Source organism: Stegodyphus dumicola, chromosome 7 (genome assembly GCF_044657685.1).
Source record: "Stegodyphus dumicola isolate Sdum_Otavi_A_Nest chromosome 7, ASM4465768v1".
Lineage (NCBI taxonomy): Eukaryota > Metazoa > Arthropoda > Arachnida > Araneae > Eresidae > Stegodyphus > Stegodyphus dumicola.
This window is the reverse complement of record NC_140774.1, coordinates 144914537-144938728: the sequence shown is the minus strand read 5'-3', so window position 1 is coordinate 144938728 and position 24192 is coordinate 144914537. Positions and strand designations below refer to the sequence as shown.

Genomic DNA, 24192 nt, shown 5'->3' with positions numbered 1-24192 from the left:
ATGTACTTCCAGAAAAGGAATATTTTATCCTGAAATACTTGCATATGTGAAGAAAGGCGTGATTCAAATCACGTTTTCATCATTTTCTTGCCAACAAGCTAATTCTGTATTTCTCTGCCATTAAACAGTGCGTGATATAATACGAAATTAATATTTTGCGCAAAAGAAATTTGTAGAAATAAATACTGCATAAAGGAATGTTGTATAGAGCAACTTCACATTGCATTAATGGACTTCGCATAAATGAAATTTAAACAAAAGAATTTTCACACAAATAAACTTTGGATAAAGGAGCTACATAACTATACATAGCAAATAACTTTACTTAAGTACATACATAGTAAAAAAGAACTTTCCGTCAAGAAATTTTACGTGAGGAGAATTTTTGCATTAACATTCCTTGCATAAACGAACTGGTAAAGTAATAAATATTACTGTCAAATATTTTGTGACCAATAGGTATTTTATTCAAATTACACATGAATCATCGGAAATTTGAAAATGTTAATTTTTATAAGTGCAGTAGGCATCAACTATTCTCAAATTTGTAACTGCTAAAGGCACCACTTGATCTAAATCTATGCATATGCAACTGCAACAGTCTCAACTGTTTTAAATCTTTCTTAGTACGAAAGGCACCAACTGTTCTAAATTACTGTAGGGATGAAAAGCACCACCTGTTGTAAATTTATGTAACACGAAAGGCTCCACCTGTTTCAAATTTATGTTATTGAAAAAGGCTCAACTGATTTAAATTTTTGTAAGTGCGAAAAGCACCAATTGTACTAAAGCACTGAAAGGGAGAAAGGTACCCCTTGTTCTAAATTTATGTAACTGGGCTAAAGGTCCACCTTGTTCTAAATTAATGTAACTCCGAAAGGCGGCTTCAACCTGTTCTAATTTCATGTAAATTTGCCAAAGGCTCAACTGTTTTAAATCTCTGCACATCTTTGAAAGTGTAAAATACACCAACTGTTCTAAATTATTGCAAGTGCGAAAGACACTAGGTAGTTTTTTAAGTACGAAAGGCATCAAATGGTCTCATAAGTGCAAAAGGCACTAAGAATTCTCAATTTTTGCAAATGCAAAACACACTAGCTGCTAAGCGTTTTTCAAGGAACACGGAGCGTCCCTTACGTCTAAATTACAGTATAAATTGTTAGTGAAATTGAACTGTACCCACATTACATATGGATAAACTAGGTGACCACTGTATTTCAACCTGATCTGTACATTTTCAAAAGTTTCACTTTCATTTTTGTTTTCAGATTTAATTCAAATGCATGGATGAACCCTGTTTGCTTCGACTACTCACACAATTTCAGAAGTTCAAACTGTAATTTAAATAAAACTCAAAAAGACATCAGTGACAAGAAGTGACAAGGCGTCAGTGACAGACATCAGTGATGTGAGGTAACCAGTCATCATGTAAAAGAATTCAGTTTAATACACAAATGTCCAAAACTTGAGCCATTTAATCATCTTTCAAAAATTCAAAACACAATGTAGGATTTTTCACTTATCAGTCATAAATAATTGAAAACCTAGCACATTTATTCAAGGATTCAGTTCATTATTAATTTTACTTTAATAGCTGACTGACTTACTGACTACATATATTTACAATACTTGCTCAAAAGGAAGTATTATAAATATATTTTACGATAGAATAAACCTAGAAGCCATTCTATTAATTAAGCGCATACTTTCCGACCACTTCTAAATAAAATGGTCTTTTTAACAATAAACACAGAAAATGGCTTATCAGTCATTCGGGAATGTTCTTCAGCATAAAATTCTGTCTGAATCAACGCGAGTTATTTTATTCGAAATAATAATAATAATAGGTTCAGCAATTCAAAACAATAATTGATCGTTATATTGAGGAATAGAAAAAAAAACTGAAATTTTTGATTCTTTTCACTAGAATCTAATCTCTGTTTACTCATTGTTCTTCGTTTGATGAACGTTGCTTTGTTATGGTAATGACAAAGTACTTTTGAAATTACACGGTTGAATATCAATTATTTCTTTCTTTTTCCAGAACTAATTAACGGAAATAGTGAATCTAAAATGAGAACTCATCTGAATGCTAAATGAGTTCTTTTATTTGGATTACGTAATTTGCGTGTGATGAAAGAAATGCGAGTGAAAAAATAATGTATTGTTGAATAATATTTTTTTTATCATCTTGTTTAGACTTTCGGGTAGATTTCTTCATCTTTACTTATTTAAAAAAACATTCCATCATCTAATATTTTTTTATGAGATGAAAAATCGACGATTTCTGTTTTTGTCATGCAAGAAAATTTTATCAGTTTCTATGAAAAGTTCTATGAGTACATTAGTATGCGATGATACTGTCCTTTCAGATTTTGTACTCATTATTATGAAGAAAGTCCCGTAATAAATTATATTCATGTTTTTAGTAAATGCTATTAACATTTAAAGAAGTTATTTATTTAAACTATCTGTTCTATACAAACTGAAATTTTGTAGCGAATTTCCTTAAAAAACTGTTGATTAGATTTAATGCTATTATGCCTTTCGTGTTATTGAATATACCTACGAAATTAAACTCGAAATAAATTTAAACAAATTATATTTTACGTAGCTTAAGTATTTTTTAATGGATTTGAATAAATACGTTTATTAAAATAGTCTGTTCGTTAATAATTTAATCTTCTTATAATAATTATTTCCGTTATTTAAGATTTTATTTCGGAAGGTATTCGAACAGTTAAATAATTTTAATATTAAATAAATATCTTTTATATATAAGCAATGCTTTTATAAAACATAAATTGGCCTTCAAAATTAAAGGTTTCGATTTGTTTTTTAAGTTGGACGTTATACAACGCGTGGTATCTCGGAATACATCCAGTGACATACATAGGACTCGGTATACGTTATGTTTTTGATGGGAAGATTTTTGGTTTGCATATGACAGTTATTTGAAGTACGACTTGAATTCAATGTTTCACAACTATGCACACTACACTTGTTCACTTATTTCAAGACTATGCTACGAATGTCTATGAGTATCACCAGGCCTGTTAAGACTATTCAATAAACAATCCATGCTATAACTATGAATATGCAAGTGATTTTACGTTCTGTCTTATAAAGGTTTTGTAAATTCAAAAATTCAATTTTGTCAATTAACAAGGAGTTTTAGGAAAGTTTGGAAGAGTCAACCAGTAAAGAAAATTGTTACCATCACCATGGAGGTAAAAAAAGAATTATTGAAAAGCATGAAGATTGCGTAGGTATTCGGAACTTGGCTATGCCATACCGTATGCTGAAAACAATGGTATGTACTATTGTGAAAACCGAAGATACTTTTGATCTGGATTGCAGATAACATTTTTGTATATAATGTACAGTATTTCATTTATGTACGATGTACATTTCACCCACCGCATTTGTGTTTTAGTATTACACAATGTTATAATAAGAAAGGTAGAAATATTTTATAAGAACAGATTGATTTCTGTTTATTTCTCACTATAAAATTTCTTCTGGAATACGTCCAAGGATCTGGAACGGAATAATGACATATACTAAGTTACCACTGTAAACCCAGGTTAAGTATTTTGACTGAATTGGTGTTATAAATTTTCAGCAACAATCCTGATTGTAAGCTTAATTTTGAATGGACATTTGCCCCAGAACAAAGTAATGCGAAATGCATAATCTTGCTTTAATAAGCTAACCTACAAAATATTTGTTAAGTTTTGCTTGGCAATTAAAAACTGAATGGAGAGAAATCAGGCATTTATATCAAAAACTTACAGGACAAATATATAAAATACTGTATATTTTTTATAGAACATTAAAGTGGCGATCTCTTCGCCAGCTGCTAAATTATGCTTTTGCAAAAGAGAATGAATATCGTTGTAATACAAAAATAGCTATTACCTTTCAGCAATAATTTTGATAATAATCATTGTGCTAACTGTTTGGAATCAACAACCTCAAAATTCTCAACTGAGAATATTTTCAGGTGGGAATTAATTCAGTTAATTCTATTCTTTTTTCAGGATGAAAATTTCTTAGAATTCAAATTTTTAAAAAATTCAATATATTTCAGAACTCTTTTTTTAATGACTACATTATTCTACAGATACCGTTTCCATCAAATTGCTCTGTTTAAGATCTCCGAAGTGCTGCTATTAACATTTTTATCCAAGAACTAAGCTAACCAAACATTATGCGCAATTTTCAGACTACCGTCAAAATCTTGATTGAAAGAGCAAAAGCCTGTGCACTCAAGTTGTGCGAAAGAATTTCTTTTAACTCATACAGTTCCTATTTAAAATTTTGGATTATATTTATTGATTGATTAATGGATACTTGACATCAAATAATACTCATTTATTTATTGATTCATATTACGCTGTATAAGTGATTGCCGTTGAAAGAAATGAATACTTGTTCCAAAATTAATTTCTTAAAATAAATAATAAGAAGGAAAATAAAAATTTTTGCCAGTTTAACTGCGATTTATCCGTGTTTCGTTTAAAGACTTAAACCAGATCCATGGACAATCACTTAAGTCTTTGTTTAACTGATATACTACGTACGAGGACAATGTATGGTAAGTTTCGCCTTTGTTCTTTCTTCTACTGCAAGTAAACTGTATTGGCAGAGAAAACATACATATGCAGTAAATTTTACATGGAAAAGTGGTCCTTTAATAGTACAGTACTCTTCGTGACAAAGTTACGATAAGGCTCATTTCACGTTCCTGTTTGTTTTCGGATGCGTATCTTGGAAGCAGTAAAACGATGTAATTATATAATTGTCTTGAGTAAGAGAAAATTAACATTTTATTTAATACTTCTCTTCGCATTAGATACAAGAGGTATAAATATGATTAAACAGTTTTCTAATAGATATTCAAAATACTGGTTGCATGCAACTGATAGTGGAAACATTTTAATTTAAAAACAGCAGCTTTTAATAATTAGTACGTGACAGCTGTTTGAATTATATACAATTATTGTTTGTGTCTCATTAAAATATCAGTTTTGTACTGAAAAAGCAGCATTTGTGGGAGATTTACTTCGTTATTGTATTGTAAAGGAAACTTCAGTAGAAACATAATGTTTGTTATTGGAAATTTTCAGCGAACATGCTGTGCCTAATGCATGTTTACTTGCATTTATCGCATCTAATACAGCTTTATTTTAAGTATGTTGCATGTAATACAGAAATTAACTTGCTGCATCTAATATAACTAATTCGATTTAAAAGCGTGGTTTTCAACAGCTTAAGAGATATAGTTTGATACTCATGACGAGAAAAACCACAAAAAAATTTCAGCTGCTACCGCTGAGTCAGATAAAATTGAGGTGCGTTGCAAATAACATTTAATCAGTTTTAATGAAGTATTGAATGCCCAGGATGTTAATATAAAACATTTAGAATATTCCGAAAGACACGCCAAAGCTGTCTTCCAACAAGTTTTCAGATGCTAGATGAACAGAAAGAGAAATGTCAAAGAAAGCACTTCCTTGGGGTATGCTGTTCCACCTGCTGTATTTATCTTATTATTCCTTCAGATTACCATTTGTTATAATCCATCCATGCATAATGGCTTTTCTGGAAAGCGAATCAATTTTAACAAGGGTATCAGAAACTGACTTGACTAGGTTCTTTGAAATTTTCAGTTGTCTGGATTTTTCTAATATTACAGTAAATATTACAGACCCCAGCTATTCTATACAACTGGAGAATGTAAAGGAAAACAGAGATTTTTAAACAAAACACACACATTTTTCGTTCACAGAATATGTTTCCTGATAGGCGAATGCCGTAGATTTTGACAGAAAACACTTTGAATAAATCTTTCGTCTTGTCATTTAACTCTGAAAAGAAACAAATGTGTTTTTTATTTACTCAAAAAAGAGAGAGGGCATTCATATTTATACAACAGATGATTAGATGTTTTAGTAGCCCCGCGTTTTTTAATGAAACAAAAGCATTTTGTGACCCTTGAAATGTTTTTGTAAATTTAAATATAAGGAAATATTTGATAACATTTGTATGCATATCATAGAGTATTTATAAATTACTCATTTAGGAGAAGAACCGTAACAAATATTCATAACAGTCTGCGAGTCAAACTGCGAAGCCTGCATTTTTCGAATTATCGAAAAACAAAACAAAAAAGTTGATGAAAAGACTGTAATAAAAGAATATTTAAAAAGTAAATGTACTTTCTAAGAACATCCTTTGTTCTAATATTTTCTGATGCGATGTAAAAGAAAGTAAACTTTTCTTAAAAAAGATGGAGAAAGAAATAATTTTCTCATCGATCTTTTTCTTTGTCCTTCCCCATCAAAATTCCTTCGAACGTAACAGAACAAAGAAACAAATTTCCTGCTACCCTTGACATCCTCCCTTGATGAAATTAAGGACTTGCCCAACTTCGCTAATCATATTTGCGGTTGTTTAAAGGGATAATCTCTCTCTTACCTTTTCTTTCTAACTTTAGTAAGACATTTTTTATGTTTCCTTCATATGTCTTCCTTCAGTGGTTCTGTAACTAAAGAAGGCAAAGAAAACGAAATGCTAAACCTCATATTTAGCGTTAAGTTACAGGTATGTCTTAATTTTTCTTTCCTATAGAGTTCCGTACGTAATGGTGTAGAATTCCCGAAGAAATAAAGTTGCATTCGTAAAATATTGATTTTTTTATGTATTAGAAAAATTAGAATTATTTCATAAATTGTTTAGAAAACATACATGCGTGACAATGCATCCAGTAGAACTCAATGAAACGAACTCAAAAATAACGGAATTTTTTTATTTGGAAAATCATTTCCTTTTAAACAAAGTAAAATTATATTTGTTTCTTATTTATTTATAAGCGTTTAATTTTTTTTTCGTCGCTTTCAATATCATAAAATGATAACACAGTCTAGTACTATTTACCAATTTGTAAGAATAATATCCATCCTATTAAACCAATTTGTAAGAATACTATCCATATTAATAAAAATGAACTTACAAATGCGCAACGTGACCCTTAGTGTTCAACAGATGTGCAGTTGATAAATAATTATGTAAAAGAACTATTAGATATAGGCATTATGTTTACAGAGCAGTAAACGTGAAAAAAGTTTCAATACTCATGTTGGGAATTGAACTCCGAATCTTCCTGTTGCTATCCGTACATACTTCAAATTACACTATTACGCCACTAAGGCACGCAGTAATAAGAAGATACCTTACATACTTCCAATTACTCTATTACACCACTAAGGCACGCAGAAATAAGAAGAAAATACCTTACAAATATGTGTCATACATAGATTGGCCTATTAGTCTTAGCTTATATTGTGAATCGTTGCTTAGACATATTAAACGTGGGTTTCCTAATGGTAGATTAAAAACAAAACTGGTAACATGTGCTAAATACTGGCTTTTCACAAGGTAGTGTTATTTTTAGAACATGTAGTGTAGTTACAGTAAATTATTTTGAATAACTCTTAAGTGAGTTTCATATTATTATTTGAGTGTTCACTTTAATATTTCATTATGTTTTCGTAATCAAAAATTCAATATTTTAATTATGTTTCCAGTTAATTATTTATCAATTGTACTGCTGTGCATATTTTGGTCTACATAGAAAATAGAAATCCGGTCACCTGTATTTTGTGATTATTACAAAGTGTTACAAACCTAGGTATTTTATAACTTTAGTTCACTGCATGGAAAGGAAAACTGATTAATAAACAAATTACATTAAGAGCTTCTTAATTAAATTTTTCTATACAGGAAAGCGAAAGAAATGAGAATCCTCCATTCAGGAAAGACTATTAAGAATAATTATGAAAACATCAATTATTATTAGTTTTAATCAAAAATTTAGCAAAACTATGGAATATCCTAGAATGTAAATTAACTTGCGAAGTATTCTAGACTTTGAACATTTTCTAGGAAATGACTTGACAAAATGCAATGAAAAACATCTGGCAAAAAAGAAGCCTACTTAAACGTTTGTTAACATTTGAAGAGGATACAGAGGTTTGAAAAATATTAAAATTTAATGGAAATTACAAAATAATATTTTACTTTACAAAGTTATGTGTTTTGAGATTTAATGTGTTTGGCATAACTTTCAACAGCGAAATGCAGGCGAAAATAACAAAATTAATTGTGCAGTAAGTATCACGAAATAGATACGTACTAAATGAGACATAAAGTTTTAGCAATTTTTAAGACTTCAGAGATTAGAACGTTATTGTGAGCTTACGGCAAAAATTGCTCCTAAGATAAGACGATTTCTGCTTTTTTCGTTTTAAAAATTTAGCTCCATTAGTTGAAACAAGTACAAAGTAAATATTAAATTTTATCATTTATTAATATTCAATTGGTATTTGTTTTTCATCTGTTGATTCTTAGATTTGATATTTTGTGTCTTTAAACAAATTTAACTCAATAGCAGTCATTAAATATTTGATGTCTATGCTAGGCATAAAAAAATAGACATTTTTCTCTTAATTATACACTACTGGCATAGGCAGAAGTTCCCTGCGCACCTGCAACTTTGAAGTTTTCCCTATATGCTCAAGCACGTTTTGTGCTAAGCCCGACATGTAAAAATGAAATTCTGTAAAATTTGTATTTCATTGAAATATTTGGATACTTACATCTGTTATTTAAATAGTATGTTTCACATATAAACAACAATTTCTGATTTATAAAAATTAAATTTAAGAACAGGGCAAAACGCAATATTGTTGACAGTGCCTATACATGAAAATTACGTCTGCATGTTAATGAAGCTTAAAACGTAAAATTCATATAGTTACGTAAGATATTCCGTTGCCACACTTATACACTAAAATCAAAGAATTGTTTGAAATATTTTTGAAATCTGCACAGTACGCGAACAAGTATTGCATATTTCACATTCGAAAAGGAAAATAGTATACAATGCTCCTAACGCTCAGCATGTTAAACTAGGTTCCGTTTTATGACATTCTAACATCATTTCATCAGCTTAAATGTTTCAAATAAACCATTCCAGTTTAGCGGATCAAATATATAGCATATCCTTATATAGCATAAAAAAAACTTTACCTCTGCTGGAAATGCATGGTGGCCAACTTTGTGTTCAGACCCTTGGTTATCCGTGCGACCAAAATGCAAGTGGATTTCTTGGACTCGATAATTATATGAAAGTGGTCCTCCACTGATATTAACGACAGGAGCTTGAAGACCAGAGTCGACTCGAAAAACAACTCCGTGTCCAGTATTCTGTATCACACCATTCACCTAATAAGGAAAAAATAAATACCCAATTTAATCAATGTATTCACAAAAATTCATTCGGGATATTTAAGAATATTTCCTGATTATTAATGCTTATTAAATATATCACTGGTCTGAAATAATTATAAATTAGGTTCACGATAAATTTAAGAGGCAACGCAAAATGTAAATTTGAATATGATTTCAATATACGGTTTCCTTAGATAATATTATGAATGGAATACCAATATCTTATGTAGCAATCTGACTTCAAGTAAGATTAATTAATACTAAACTTTTGTTTGGATATCATGAAAAGAAAGGCGAGAAAATTTTCTGTTACAGGCTCATGGAAAAACACATAAACAAAACGATCGGAATAAAGTATTCATTCACTTTTCAGTTTCAGGTAACGAAACAGAGATTACTTCCTGTCGTTCAATCGTTTCAGAGAGTGGAGGCTAGGTAAGAAAGAAAACTGCTGCCTTGAAAGTAAATGTTTCTTTACGTGTGACTGTTAAATAGCTAGAAAGTGTGGAAATTCTGAAATATATAGGAAAAGCATTCGTTGTGGGGTGTAATCTATATGCGGTAACTTTTACGAAAATTTCCTTTACCAAATGTAGTTCCATTTTATTGTTTGACTTGTTTTTGGATTTGGTGCAGAAATAAAAGGCAGACAGACTGTTTGCGGGACTTATTTTTTATGAGCCACTTCATCCAAAGCCATGGGTCTCGTGCTATGCGGAAGAGAGTTAAAAATATATTACGCTTTCTCTAGAGATAAGTAGAGTAAAGTGTGTTTCATAATTTTACTTACCTGCGCACTCCTTGGTCTGAGAAAACCTGGTATGACATACCCTTCGACCAATGTAAGTGATTGCGTGAAAAGTCAGTTTTAATTAATAATTAGGTGAAGGGATAAATAGAAACAAGAAAATTAAAACGAGGGACGGAAGATAGCAACATGAAGATTGCAGGAATTACCCGAGTTTTATTAACTAGAATGGAGTGCACACTGTACCGATGATATATTGGCTCGTGAATGATGGAAAACGGATTTAAATTGTTAATTTTCTTGTGCTTGAGACTCTGTTGGTTATAACTAGAGTAATATGGAAGGTTCGGTAGATGGAAGCAATTTTATAAAATGGGAAAAAAGGAGCTGGATGAAAAGAGACCTAGTAAAAAAATAGTGTGATGACAAAGTCTACTATTATATTAGAAGATACTGATTCTAAGAGTTTCGGTTTTTCAAAGGGGAAGATGTACGAAGAAATGTTTTATGATTTTAAAAAGCTATTTCTTGAGATTCGTCTCTGAATTACATCTGGAGTTTTAGTTTACGTGATTAATTGTGATGAGGTAAGCCGCGACCATATAGTGCTTCTTTCTGCATAATCTTATTCGGAGTTTGCGAGATTTCTGAGAAGATTCCGATTTGCGTATCCCTTACGGACTTTTGCTTCTGTTATTAATTGTGACAAGATGAGTGACAGTAAGTAGTGTTTCTGCCTATGGCGCTTTATTCAGTGATTGCTTCCAGAGTATTTTCTCTGACTTCGAGTAATGCATTTTTGAGTAATTTCGATGGTTCGGACTTGCGTTCTATCGCCCTGACAGCGTAGCGTGTGCCTTGGAATTTTTCTGCTTCGGAAGATGTGTTATCAACCGCTTTCGGAAAAGATGAACCTTGGGGTGCTTTGAAAGGGGGAACTCTAACGGCTCGTATGATGTATACATTTGATACTCGTCAGGAGTATTTTTCGGGAGGACATGTTAATTTATAACCAAAATGATATGACGTAACCGGTTGAAACTCTTAATAGCGACCCACATAAGTACTTATCATTCCCTATTAATGTGTAGGAATGATTTTATAAGCCATGAAGGCGAATTCATGGCTAATACTAACTAGGTCCAGTTTTTTTCTATGTCTATTACAAATTTGAGTAGCAAATTCACTAATCATTTATATGTGTTAATTAAAATCTCTCTGAAGAATTTAATATCGTATCAAATATTGATATATGTTATATTTGTATAAAGCCCTAAGGGAATGTTAAAAATGAATACTTATAGTTTAGATGCGTCTTGTTTATCTGTCTACTATACTACAGTTTTAAGTATCCAAAATTTTGTTTATCCATTGGAAACTGGGTATTAAGTCTAAATTCTAGTTCAAGTTTAAGAAATCAAAAATACTTATCAATTCTAATCTTTTTTCATTTTTTCCTACATAGCAATTATAAGTCAGCTACATACTATGCATAAAATGAGTACTGCAATAAGAAGCGATAACAATTTTCCCTGAAATGTGCAGTTTTCTACTTAATTATAGGCCACATTTGATCATATGAAAATAGATAGGTTAAGTGTATCTACCGGCAGCGTTTTAGTTAACGAAGCCTGATCTTCCATTCCTAAACTGATGTAGAAAAGAAGTGAAAACTTTTACTGAATCTACTTTTTTCCCTCTAGTTTTCAACAATTAAATGGTATAGGTTTACTTTTGGACTTATATAAGACAACTATTATAATTTCTGGGTGATATATGTTTTTAAGGAAAGGAATTTATCTGTCTTGTAATAACAAGAGATTATCACATTAAATAATAGCTTTCAATCATTAAAATTCAAAATAAATTTGAGTAGAACACAAGGATAAAATCTTGTTTCACCACTTTTTAATTTTTATATATAGTTTGCATGATATATCTTTTATCGGAGCAGCTCGTCGAAGAAACAGTGTGATATATTTCAAGCGTTAGCGAAATATTTGAAGATTGGTTTCTGATGGAAAAATACAGTTGTTTTCCAATAAGTCACGCAGAAAAATCTAATTTAATTTAATCTACTTTTAATCCATTTAAACAATTTTTTTACAAAATTTTTAATTAAACATATATGCATATATTCGAAATATTAATTTTAGTTGATAAAAAATATAACAAGTCCCTTATTTCAGGAGTATAATACTTAAGAAAAGAATTACAACTTACATAGTTGTTTCATATAAATATATTTCTTTCACTTTCATTTTCGTAAAACATATACTAAACTAAATGAATTTTGTATAACATTTCCATACGCATTTAAGTTTTCAAACTAATAAAAGCATTTTTAATTTTAAAAATGTGTGTTGACTTTTAATAAAGAAATATGTAAACCTAGGTAACTGCGAACATTTTTTACTATTCTGTAAAGTTTATTGCTCAAATTTGCATGTCAATTTATTCTCATGTCACAACTGTATTAAACATAATGCTGGTAAATGCCACTTTTGTTAAAAATTTATTTGTTGCTTAATAATAGCATTATTACCTATTTGAAAAACTGATGTTTGAGATGTTTTAAACTCAATTACGGTTCGAATTATAAACTGAAATTTTGTATAATTTTTTTTCGCGAAAGAAATAAAAAACATATAAAAGATATATGCGTGGAAACATGCAAACGCATGTGCCTTTCTTTTACAATATTCAAATATATAAATAACACCACAGTGTAAAAACATAGCAAACGCTATTTTATATGCTTTCAAAATATTGACTACAAACAGTTTACAAAATTCTAGACTGCACTCATCTGTCATCATAATATTTTAAACTGTATTTAATTGACAAAGTAATTAAATTAATTAAAATACCTTAAATAATTTACCTTGACAGCTTTAATTCACCGTGGTTTAAGTACTTCTTTTATTAAACTCACAAAAATACATAGCGGAAGTTTTTCAGTATAGAGTAATACTAAAAAAATTACATGAATTTTTTGGGATTATTTCTTGATTTTACTATGATTTGCAGTAATTTAATTGTAGGTTCGCTTTTGAGTCAATAGTATATGCCGCGTAGTAAGCATTGATGAAAAGTTAGGAGTTATAATTTTACTTCAGTTCAGGTTACAAAGGTTTAAGCTTCAACACAAGCATATTGTTAAAATTATTAATAAGAAGAAAACAAAAAAAGTTTTTATAGGCTAAGTTTTTATTTAAAACTTAAAAATAATTAATGAAATAAAAAGAGAAAAATTATTTATCATATAGTTTCATAGGAACAAGAGATTAAATAATTATCTTCATGAAATTTACCTACAGTTTTATATCATGAATAATACGAGTAAAAGCGTAGGGTGACCTTGAATATTAAAAAAAGATAATGGTTTGTAATTCTTACAATGTCACTCGGTTATAGATTTTGTTATTTGTGTGCCTACGCTTTTATTATTTGTGATATAAAATTTTGAAAAAACTTCGTAAAGAGATTATTTAATATCTTTTTTCCTATGAAAATATATGACGAATTATTTTTTTCATTAATTATTGTACGAGATTTAAATAAAAGCTTCTTTTATAAAAACCTTTTTTTAATTTATTTTCCTCATTTTAAACTAAATTATGAACCAGGTGAAGGAATTCAACTTCAAAAAACTCCAAAGTAGATTTTCGACGATACGTAATCTTAGAAAAAATAATTGTAAATACAAATAATTAGTTCTTGAAATATTAAACTAAATGTGATACACTAAAATGCAGAAAATAATTAGTAAAGTAGTTTATTATTTTTAATTAAAAATATATGCATATAAAAATCTGTTACACCATTTATTCTGTACTCTCTTGTATATATCTTATTTGTTTCAAAATATTTTTAATTATCTAAATTCTTCGATTTTGGTTAAATAGGTTAAAAAATCTTTTAGTATTATTTCTAAATCCAAACCAGTTACCTTTTCTATTTAGGAGCATTAATCTATGATCAAGTTTCTTTATACAATGAATTATCTCAAATTTTCTAGATTTTTATTTAAAGAAATAGGAATTCACTACCAGTTATCTTTATTCTATGTAGGAGCAATAATCTATGACCAAGGATTTTTACACAATGTATTATCTCAAGTTAGTTTAACTTTACACAAATGAATAGGAAGTCACATACCCAGTTAAATATTTCTTGAAGAACTCTTTTATGGAATAAAATCTATGAGATATTTGAGACTACTATGCTTTAAATACTTACGTAAAATCACAACTGAAGACAAAACATCTGCAAAACTAACTAAAATTACCAACTAGGTCAGGTATGATATATATGCATACATGTGAGATTTACTCCATATTCTCCGAATAAAAAAAATCTGATACTACATCACTTCCTTGTACAACGTATTGAATGAAACACATTTTTACTGCATTTAATTTAAACTTATGTCTTCGAATTTCATTAGAGACATATTTCTTAGTCAATTAATTCAGGTCTCACTTCGCAGCAAAGCAAAAATACTCAAAACACCTTCATAAAATTTGTTAAGAACAGAAAACACCAAATAAGGTTAAAAAAAAAATTACAATTAAAATTCAAGTTTCTCCGTAAATACAAACAATTCGGACGGCCGGCAGGAAGACATATAAAATTTAGATTTAGACATATAAAAATAGATTTTTCAGGAATAACGGAAAATTTACTTTTGATCCCACTCGGCAAAAAGACAATCAACTTAATGCAGAAACTTACTTAGTTCACTATTCAACTAAGAGTTTGAAATGTAAACAAATGACTGTTTCTTTAGGCTTAGTAGCACTTTAACAACTTTTTAACTGTTGATAATTCTACACCTAGTGCATGCAGATTAACTAAAGCATAAAAACCTTAACCGGAGCATAAGAATAACATCATTCAATCATTTTTAAAGCAAAAACTGCACAATTTGCAACATATAAGAATAAAAAACTGAGCTTACGAAACCGGGTAACGGAGTGGGTTTATCTATCTATCTATCTATCTATTTCTCTCTCTCTATATATATATTAAGTATTTAAAGCATAGTAGTCTCAAATACCTCATAGATTTTATTCCATAAAAGAGTTAAAGAGTTCTTCAAGAAATATTTAACTGGGTATATATATATATATATATATATGTACCCTTAGTGCAACAAATTGCAACCAAAAAGGGAGGTGCGTAGCTAAATGTTATAGCCTTCCTATATACAAAATTGCAACGTTCTGAGGCTACTCTTCTTCAGTTTATGCGAGATACATACATATGTACAATCGTACAGACGTCCCATAAAAGTCTCTTTTGAATCCATTTTGCAATTCGTTTTGGAACAAAGAGTCCTTTATTCTGTCCGTACGTACAGATGTCACGAAAAACATCGTTCAAATGGATTCGAGAGCAGTAAAAATGGATATTTTATTTGAAACATGATATCCGAAATGTTTCGCGATACTATACTTCCTTTACTTCCTACAAGGAAGTAGAAAGCAATTTATTTAATTATTATTTATTATTATCAAATTAAAGGCACTTTAATTTGTTTATGGGGTAATAACATTTAAAAATGTATTTAAAGTTGTTATACACAAAAGGGGCTACAACGGTAATTATACATACAACGTTATTTGAAAATAATATCTACTTTATCAGTTTTTATGATTTGATTTATCAATAAAATAAAATAACTAAGATGTAAATATAACATTTCTTTCAATTTGAATCTGGAAAACTAAGATACATTTTACTCTAACGATCGCATAAACAACGTTCGTCTATAAAAGCTATATATCGATAATAAATTAATTATTGCTCACATCTTAAAATATTATTTAACGATGAAACGCACACAAAAGAATTTTTGGACAACTTAATGAACTTTTCCAGTTGAAGGAATAAATTAATTATAAATAATCTACTCTTAACCGACATCTGTGTTTACCAAAAATTTCACATAGCAGCTACTGAGCCTTAGCTATACACCTAATTGTATTCATTTCTAAATGCGGAACATTTCTGCATAATGAAAATGCCATTACCCAGACTTTATCGCCATTAAGGATTGATAATATCTAACACTTCATTAAAACCTCATCTAGAAGCTATTCGCTGCTTAAATAGGATATAAGTACCATTAAATGGTTCATCATAGTTAGCCTTTCTTCTTAATGAGTAGCGTGTTTATGCAGTATCCAAGAAGAGGTTTTGTTTAGTTTTATAGCAAATGTTTTATTAGTTTAAATTTACATTTTAATTACGCATGACGGTTATTCTTTCAATAACTAAAATGAATTCCTTTTTTATATAGCCAAGCTAATTTTACATTTGTGATTAAATAACTTTCCGAACATTTCTTATTAAACGTGTTTCCGAACATAGGATTTATGAAATTCCTAGATATTTTCTTAACTCGGCTTTTATATTTCTTTGCATTTAATTACCTATCCTTCTTAATTTTGTTGATGAAAACACGAACTCATAAAATGGAAATTATTATTTATACCATTGCGTAAAATCTTACACAGGAGAGACATCGTATGATTTACTCGGATAAAAATATTTTTCTTAGGAATAATTAGTTTTATATTATCATTGAAAGCTTTATTAACAAATTTAAATGAGAAATTCATACATTTGATATTTTGAAGTATGCATATTGTCAACGGATTAAATTTTGGGCCATGTGTTATAGAAAACATTAAAAAATTTATTTCGGAATAGGTGGCGTGGAAAACGTACAATACCTACAACAGGACTTCCAGTAGACTTCGCTAGACACTTCGGATGCTAGATGGACGTGCTTTCCAATTACATCACGAAGGCACGTGGAAAGGATGAAGAAAACTTAATTGCGTAATCAGTTAACCTTAAAAACTTTACTCCGCTCTCTCTGCAGTTAGATTGTAGTAGTTATCATTATGATAACCAAAGCTTGAATTAAAGCAAATATGAAAAAAATTGCATTTAAAAAAATTTAAATTTCATTTTAGATAAAATTTAAAATGTAATCTTTACAATATTTATATTAAAAAATTTAAAATATTTACATTAAATGCTCAAATTTAAAATATTTATTTTAAAAGTTAAAATAGAAAATATTTACATTTAAATATTTGCATTAAAAATTTAAAATATATACATTAAATTGTGGTATTTACATTAATGCTCAAATTAAAAATATTTACTTTAGAAGTTAAAATAGAAAATATTTACATTTAAATATTTGCATTTAAAATTTAAAATATTTACATTAAATTGTGGTATTTACATCAAATTAATTAAAAATATTTATATTAAAAATAATTTAACTTCAATAAAATAAGTAAATAACTCAAATAATAATTCAATAAAAATATAATTTAATAAAATTTGAGTATGGTTGGATTGTACATTCACATTGCTCCACATTTCTGTTCTTGCCAAGATTCAAGGTGATATTAAAGTTTTCGATCCAAACTTGAACTTTGTCACCTCGTGCCATTCCGAGCACGAGGCTGGTTCGTTTTCGTTTCTTGGAAAAACTCATCATAGCAGGAAAATAATAATAATATCACACTTGGAGCTTTATCGACACATTTAATTACCCATCACAACACAACACAAATACCACTACTACACGTTCATATATATATATATATATATATATATATATATATAATAAGGCATGCAAGACATGTTTTGGTTATTCTGCTTCCAAAAACGGCATGCTCGCCGTCCACTCGCAAGTCCCCAGTTCTCGTTTTCACCACACCGGTCTGCCTCGACCAGATTCCGGAGTAGCTACATCACTTCCCTTATCAGTATCTCACCCCTCGCGGATAAAAAATTTTGGAAAAGTCTTTCGCTAAGGGAAGGAACTTCACAAGATTAGTAACTAGAATTATCACAATAAACATCTGAATTAAAAATTCTTTTGGCATACCAGAAATATTTTGCGTTTTTCGCGGGAACATAAAAGAACTGTATTTCAAAGTAAGATATAGAGAAAATGTTTGTAAATATTTAGCTATGACGAAATATAAATTACAATACATTTCATTTACTTCCATTATACACGAAAGAAAGTCAAAAATTCAGAAATGTTCAAGATTTAGCGTGTTAAACACAAATAACCATTATTTACTAATCATGAAAATGTTAAATGTCCAAAAAAAACTTGTAGCCATTTTAAACAATTCAAACACAATTCTATGTTTATTTTTAAGGAGTGGTGAGAGAGACAGTCTTAAGAATACTTCCTCAGTTGAGTAGAAATATAGAAATTCCTACTACGAAAGTATGAGTTATGGATCATTTTACAGAATTCGATCAAAAACACGGAAACACTGAAATCATCTACCTGATTTTCTAACCCACATAACGTATTTAATTTAATAAAGTTTTATACCATCTCTATTCATGGCTCTGTTAAGAGGATCTAAGAGCATAGATACACTATTTTTACAAAGTCCCTTATATCCAATTTTATGATTATTTTAGAATGACTAAAACTCAGTGGCGCACACATCCCTAATGGGCCAAGGCCTGCAGTGCCCCGAAATATGCTTTCTTGACCGTGGGCCCCGGGGTGCGTAAGCATATGCTCTGAAGAGGTGGTCAGCTTGTCGCAGGACACCCAGTGTTTAGTCCCCAAGCGAACTTGGTACTCATTTTTTCGACAGAAAGGATGGAAATCAAGGGTTAAAAGGCTGAGTCGACCTTGCCCAGCCCGGGGTTCGAAACTCGAACCTGTGGTGCTGCTGCGCGATGCGCTAGCTGCTGCACCACTGAGCCTAGTTTTTTAGAATAGGTTTATGACAAATTGCACAAGGGTTTGGGGTATTTTGTACTGACCCATCCGGTGCTACTAGAATTTTGAATTTGAAGAGGATCATTGTAAAAGCAATCTATGAAGTTAATTATTATACTGCGAAAGGAATACTATTAGAAATTGATTATCATCGAGACTCTCTTCCTTCAATAAATGGTGTCATTGTTGGATGTGTCTAAAAACATGAATAATTTATCTTTGAATTAATAGAATTTGTGCATTCCTACCAGTTATATTATTATAAATGTTTGGTTATTTAGGATTATTTGCTCTCATTTCTACGCAGTGGAAATTTCTGCTTATAATACACAAACATTTGTTTAAACTTCGGCAATAATTATAGAAGCATTACACAAATGGCAAATAAGCACCTCCTTTCATCCCTTGTAATTAGGTAATGTTACAGCAATGTTGACTGCTCAGAAAGGTTTCTTCTCGGAAGATTCATGCAAACAGCTTATTCAGTTCTCGATTGAGGATAAGGGAGCAATTACTTCTATTAAATTGTTTCACCCATTCAACTACTAACAGTCAAAAAATTATCTTCTTAGGTATTTTAAACCAATAAAAAAGATAATAGCTCTTAATGATAATTTCAAAATGCATTTTGAGCAATGCAAGTAGTGATTCACCACTATTATCATAACAAATGATTCTGCAGTAATTGCAATAGTAGCCTCAGTCTTATCATTTAATTATTATAAGGCACAAATTAAAATATTACTTTATAAGTACAAAACAAAACAATACAGAATAGTTGGTAATTCCATTAATAAATAACAAAGAAAGAAACCTGTATTGGACTTAGAATACATGACTTTCATCGGTTTTCATCGGTTTGACTTTCAGCCGGTTTCATCGTCATCTAAACTAGAGATATTTAACTAAACTTCCAATGAAAAAGAGCTCAAACAAAAGCTTACAAGTAAATATTAGAACACATGAGACAACGCAAGATGCAAAACATATCAGGCACAATTAAATGTATTACAATGTTAAAAATTTTGTAAAATGTAACATGAAATATCTGAAGGGGGTGAAACTTTGCAGAAAAATAACATTACAGGGACAAGTCTATTTAACATTGCGGTAAATGGCTATCTTGCTAAATTGGCGAGATGTAGCAAATTTGGCAATGGTTTCGTCAATTAATTTCCTTGGCGACATTTTGGTTCGATCTCCTTATAACTGTAATGAGTAATGTACCGGAAGAACCTTCATCTTACAGGCTAGTCTGTCTACTGCCAGCGCTCGGTAAGGTATTGGAAAGAGTAATTCTTTTCAGACTAGACTTCTTCCTGCAAAGAACAACGCCTTGCATTCCAACCAATATGGATTCCGAAAGGGCAACTCAACTGAGCATGCCATAAAAGACTTAATGGCCACTATCCAACAGAACAAGGATAACAATTTGCAATCTCTGGCAATAGCCATTGACATCAAGGGAGCCTTTGACTCCCTTCGGTGGCATGACTTAATAAATGTGCGGCACAACATGACATGGCCTGCCCAACAGTCATTATTACCATTCTTCGCTCGTACCTTCAAGATCGAAGTGTACAAGTAACATCAGACAGCGGCATTTATGTCAATAATGTCTTTAGAGGGTGCACACAGGGGTCATACCTTGGACCCACCCTGTGGAATATAGTGGCAAACTCGGCATTTCGTCAGTTCGAGAGCGGAGAATATGCTCGAATCATAGCCTATGCGGACGATTTTATGCTAGTTGTGGCAGGAAGGAGCAACCTCGAAATGAAATCTCAATACTGTCTTGATTTGTTCGCCCGATGGGCGACAGCACATAAGCTTCAGTTTTCGGCAGAGAAAACTAAAGCTTTACTCATAAGACGCAGCAGGCAGCTTAGGAGCAACCCAAGCATTAAACTCCATGGGATACCAGTAAAATGTGTCCCCCAATTGAAATATCTTGGGCTATTACTCGACAACAGCTTTCCTGGAATGTCAGGAATCTTGACTCGAATTAGCATCCTAAGCAACAACATGAGACGCATGACTAAAAGAGTAATAACTTATGGAGCAGCAACCTGGGGTGGTAAACTTACGTCTCATATGACTCTCTATTCAGAGACAGCAGCTATTTCAATTATGCAGGGCCTACCGTACCACATGAACACTAGCCCTACAAGAACTGGCAGGAATTCCTCCCCTAGATTAGATAGTAGAAAGGGAGGAAGCTATCGTAAGGCTTACCAGGCTGTGTCAAACTTCATCACTCTGGGGTCATAGTTATCACCACTCGGACTACAAGAAGCAAAACATCTGCAATAAGTTTCATCCAGCAGCTTTTAATCTCTCCGACGGTATCAGCGTAAACGACCAACCAATTCAAAGCAACAGCAATAACCTTTTCAAAGATGGCTCCAAAGCGGAGAACGGCACAGGCAGCGCCTTCTGTAGACTGAAAAATGGAGTTGTAACATTCGAGTAGAAAAGGAAACTAGGCTTGAACAACTCGCTATACCAAGAAGAGCTTCTAGCTATCAATGCTGCAATTAGATATGCGAACACATGTCAACAGGAGAAATTCTCCATACTCAGTGATTTGGCATCAAGTCTGTGGGCTATCGCATGTCAAAACAGCCGGAGTCCTTTGGTATACCGAATTCAGAAACAGCTTCTGGTAATGCGTATTTTGAAAAGACCCACTTTAAAATGGGGTCTCTTCTCACACAGAGATTCAAGGCAATGAAGCCGCTGACCTACTGACCAAGCAGGCTGCCAACTGCACGGATATATTAGAAAGATTAACTAAATTTCCTTGGTCTAACATTAAACGAACAAATTTGACGAGTCTGCTACAAAAGTGGCATGTAGATGGACAGAGGCAGAGGTAGGACGAAGGACATTTCGCTTACTGCCAAAAGTTAACATGGAAATATAGACCCACTTTGATAGCCTAACACAGTTCTTGACAGGTCATGTACCATTCCCAATATACCTCAACAGATTCAGACTTAGGGATACTTCTTTCTGCGAATGCGGAGATGAAGGCAACATGGACCATTATTACTTTCAATGTGTACATACAAGAACCTGGCACTTGAAGAAACCACCGGACTGTGCCTGGGCGATGTGGACGTCTCAAAAACAGAGTAGCCCTTGGTAAAATAGAGAAAATCTCAAGACACTGCGTAACCTGAAACATCCGTGAATAATATTATGTTTCAAATGTTCAGAACTTAAAGCAGATAACCACGCTTAGTGCCTGCAGTTATCAAATTGTAGAAACTGTTATTAGTATGTAGTATTCAACCTTGTTACTTTCGTGATGTACATAACTCTATTTGGTTCATGTCCGTGGTCGGAAGCCATCATAGCAGTGCACTCACTCACTCACTGTAATTGATCTATATACGTAACTGTAATCATATCAGGCCCTTACATGTAACTTTAATCATATATGCCTTCCAGTAACTTCGCATAGTGGAAGGTATTGTAAATTCTTCTGCAGAGAGAGCATCAGTTCTCAGGTTTTAGTTCAGAGTTGAGTTTGGAACATTTTAAAGTTTTTTTTCTAAAGGCAGGCATTTGCCTATTACGGTATTGGCCGCTCCTAAAGCCAGAAGTGGTGCCCAGTTTATTGTGCAGGTACCTAATAGGCGGCCATCTTTACCGCCTATGAAGGGACAGACACTTTTACATCAGTTTAAAGTGGAAACTACTAATTGTGCTCTGTCATACTGAGAAGAACTGTACGAGAACTTTTGTGAAAAGTTCTATAACTGTAAACTATTTCTTTTATGAAAATAAATTTTATCAAGCTATCGTTGGTTCTGTGAGCATCCAGTCCATTACAAATCCATATGCACTGAACAAAAATTTTGAGAACCCTACTAAAACTATTTGCCCTAAAGGAGATAAGCAATCATGGAAGATTTTCTAAGGGAAACTGGCTCGTATTAAATGATACATAAAAATTATGGCAGCACATGCAGGTAGTCATTTCTCAGGCTTGGAACTCAGAGTGAACTACTAGTGCTGAGTGGTTTAATTGCTCTCGGCTTCTACGGCGTACAGCAGTGGTTTCAAACGCACATTTTATGCTGGCAGAAAGCAGTTGAGGGGTCTGAAAATACTTTCAGCAAAATTTAAATAATTTTTAACCAAACAAATGTAAATACATATATAAAATTTTAAGAAAAATTAGATTTCACTTCCTGAATATTTTTCAAAACATACATAAATCAATACTATTAATAATGCAAATAAAAAATAAAATTTATTTTATTTTCTCTCTAAAGTTTAAAGGCTCAAACATGCAAGAAATTTCTGTTGATTATACTTTATAATTCAAACGCATTGACTGCTAAACTTTGAATTTTAGAATGATATTTATTTCAGGTAATTCCACTATAACAGTAGGAATTAAATATCAACTAGCTTACTTTTAAACCGGAAATTACAGACTACTAAAGCGCCCAGTTTTCGACTGCCAGAGTAAGACTGCCAGCTTTCGACTGCCAGAGTTACTGCCAAAGTAAAGTAGCAATCTAGGAAGTTCTCCTAAAACATTCTAATCACGTGGCCTGATATCCAAGTATACAATGACAAAGCGCCAACCTATTCATTCCTAAGCTTAGTCCTTATATTTATCCTTAAAACTAGAACCAGCCTTAAACTGTAACCTTATCTTTAAAACTATAACCTTATCCTTAAAACTATAACCAGTGAATTTGCAAAAAATGAATTAAATTACATTCGCGGACCGCATAAAATTGCTTTTGAGGGTCGCGACTTGAGGCCCAGAGGATAGATAGCTTTAGTTTGGTTTGATAGATTATGGCAATACAATAGAGCTACCTGCCTAAGAGGGGAGATGCCTTCGTGGAGGAGTTTCTAAGTGCAACTAGCTAGTATACACGTTAACATGGGGAAAACCACAAAAAGTCCCACGCAGCGAGGCCGTTCGGCTGTAATCGAACGCAGGTAGGAACTACCAGTGTTCAACGATTTTACAACTAGGCCTCTGGTGGGTGAGGATAGACGGGAATAAGAAAGAGTGGGTAGGACACGTGATTTCTCCGAGAGAAGCTGGGAACTGTAGTAGGTCAAACAAATTGTGAGCTCAGGAAAATTTCACACAAATTCATTATGGAATGAAATTGTGGATGGAATTGTGGATGGAAAAAATCTCACAAGTTTCATACCGGAGGCGAATGTCAAAAGAAATTTTAATGCGCAGAGTACATTTCATATACAACCCTCATTCACATTAATTTTTTGTTACAATGTTCAATTCAAATACCCAAATAAATATTATCTTGAAAAGGTTTAATCGTATTCGCGAAATCTAAATCGTAAATCTTGACAAAAC

At 31.6% G+C, this 24192-nt stretch overlaps 1 protein-coding gene across 1 annotated transcript in view; it reads right to left on the bottom strand.

Moving 5' to 3' along the window:
• The window catches only part of LOC118186526 (carbonic anhydrase-related protein 10-like), an 850161-nt gene that overhangs the window by 233168 nt on the left and 592801 nt on the right, over window positions 1-24192 (bottom strand). The window contains exon 4 of the mRNA XM_085820883.1: window positions 9097-9291. Within this exon, the coding sequence (XP_085677009.1) occupies window positions 9097-9291 (195 nt within the window). The remainder of the gene's footprint in view (window positions 1-9096; window positions 9292-24192) is intronic.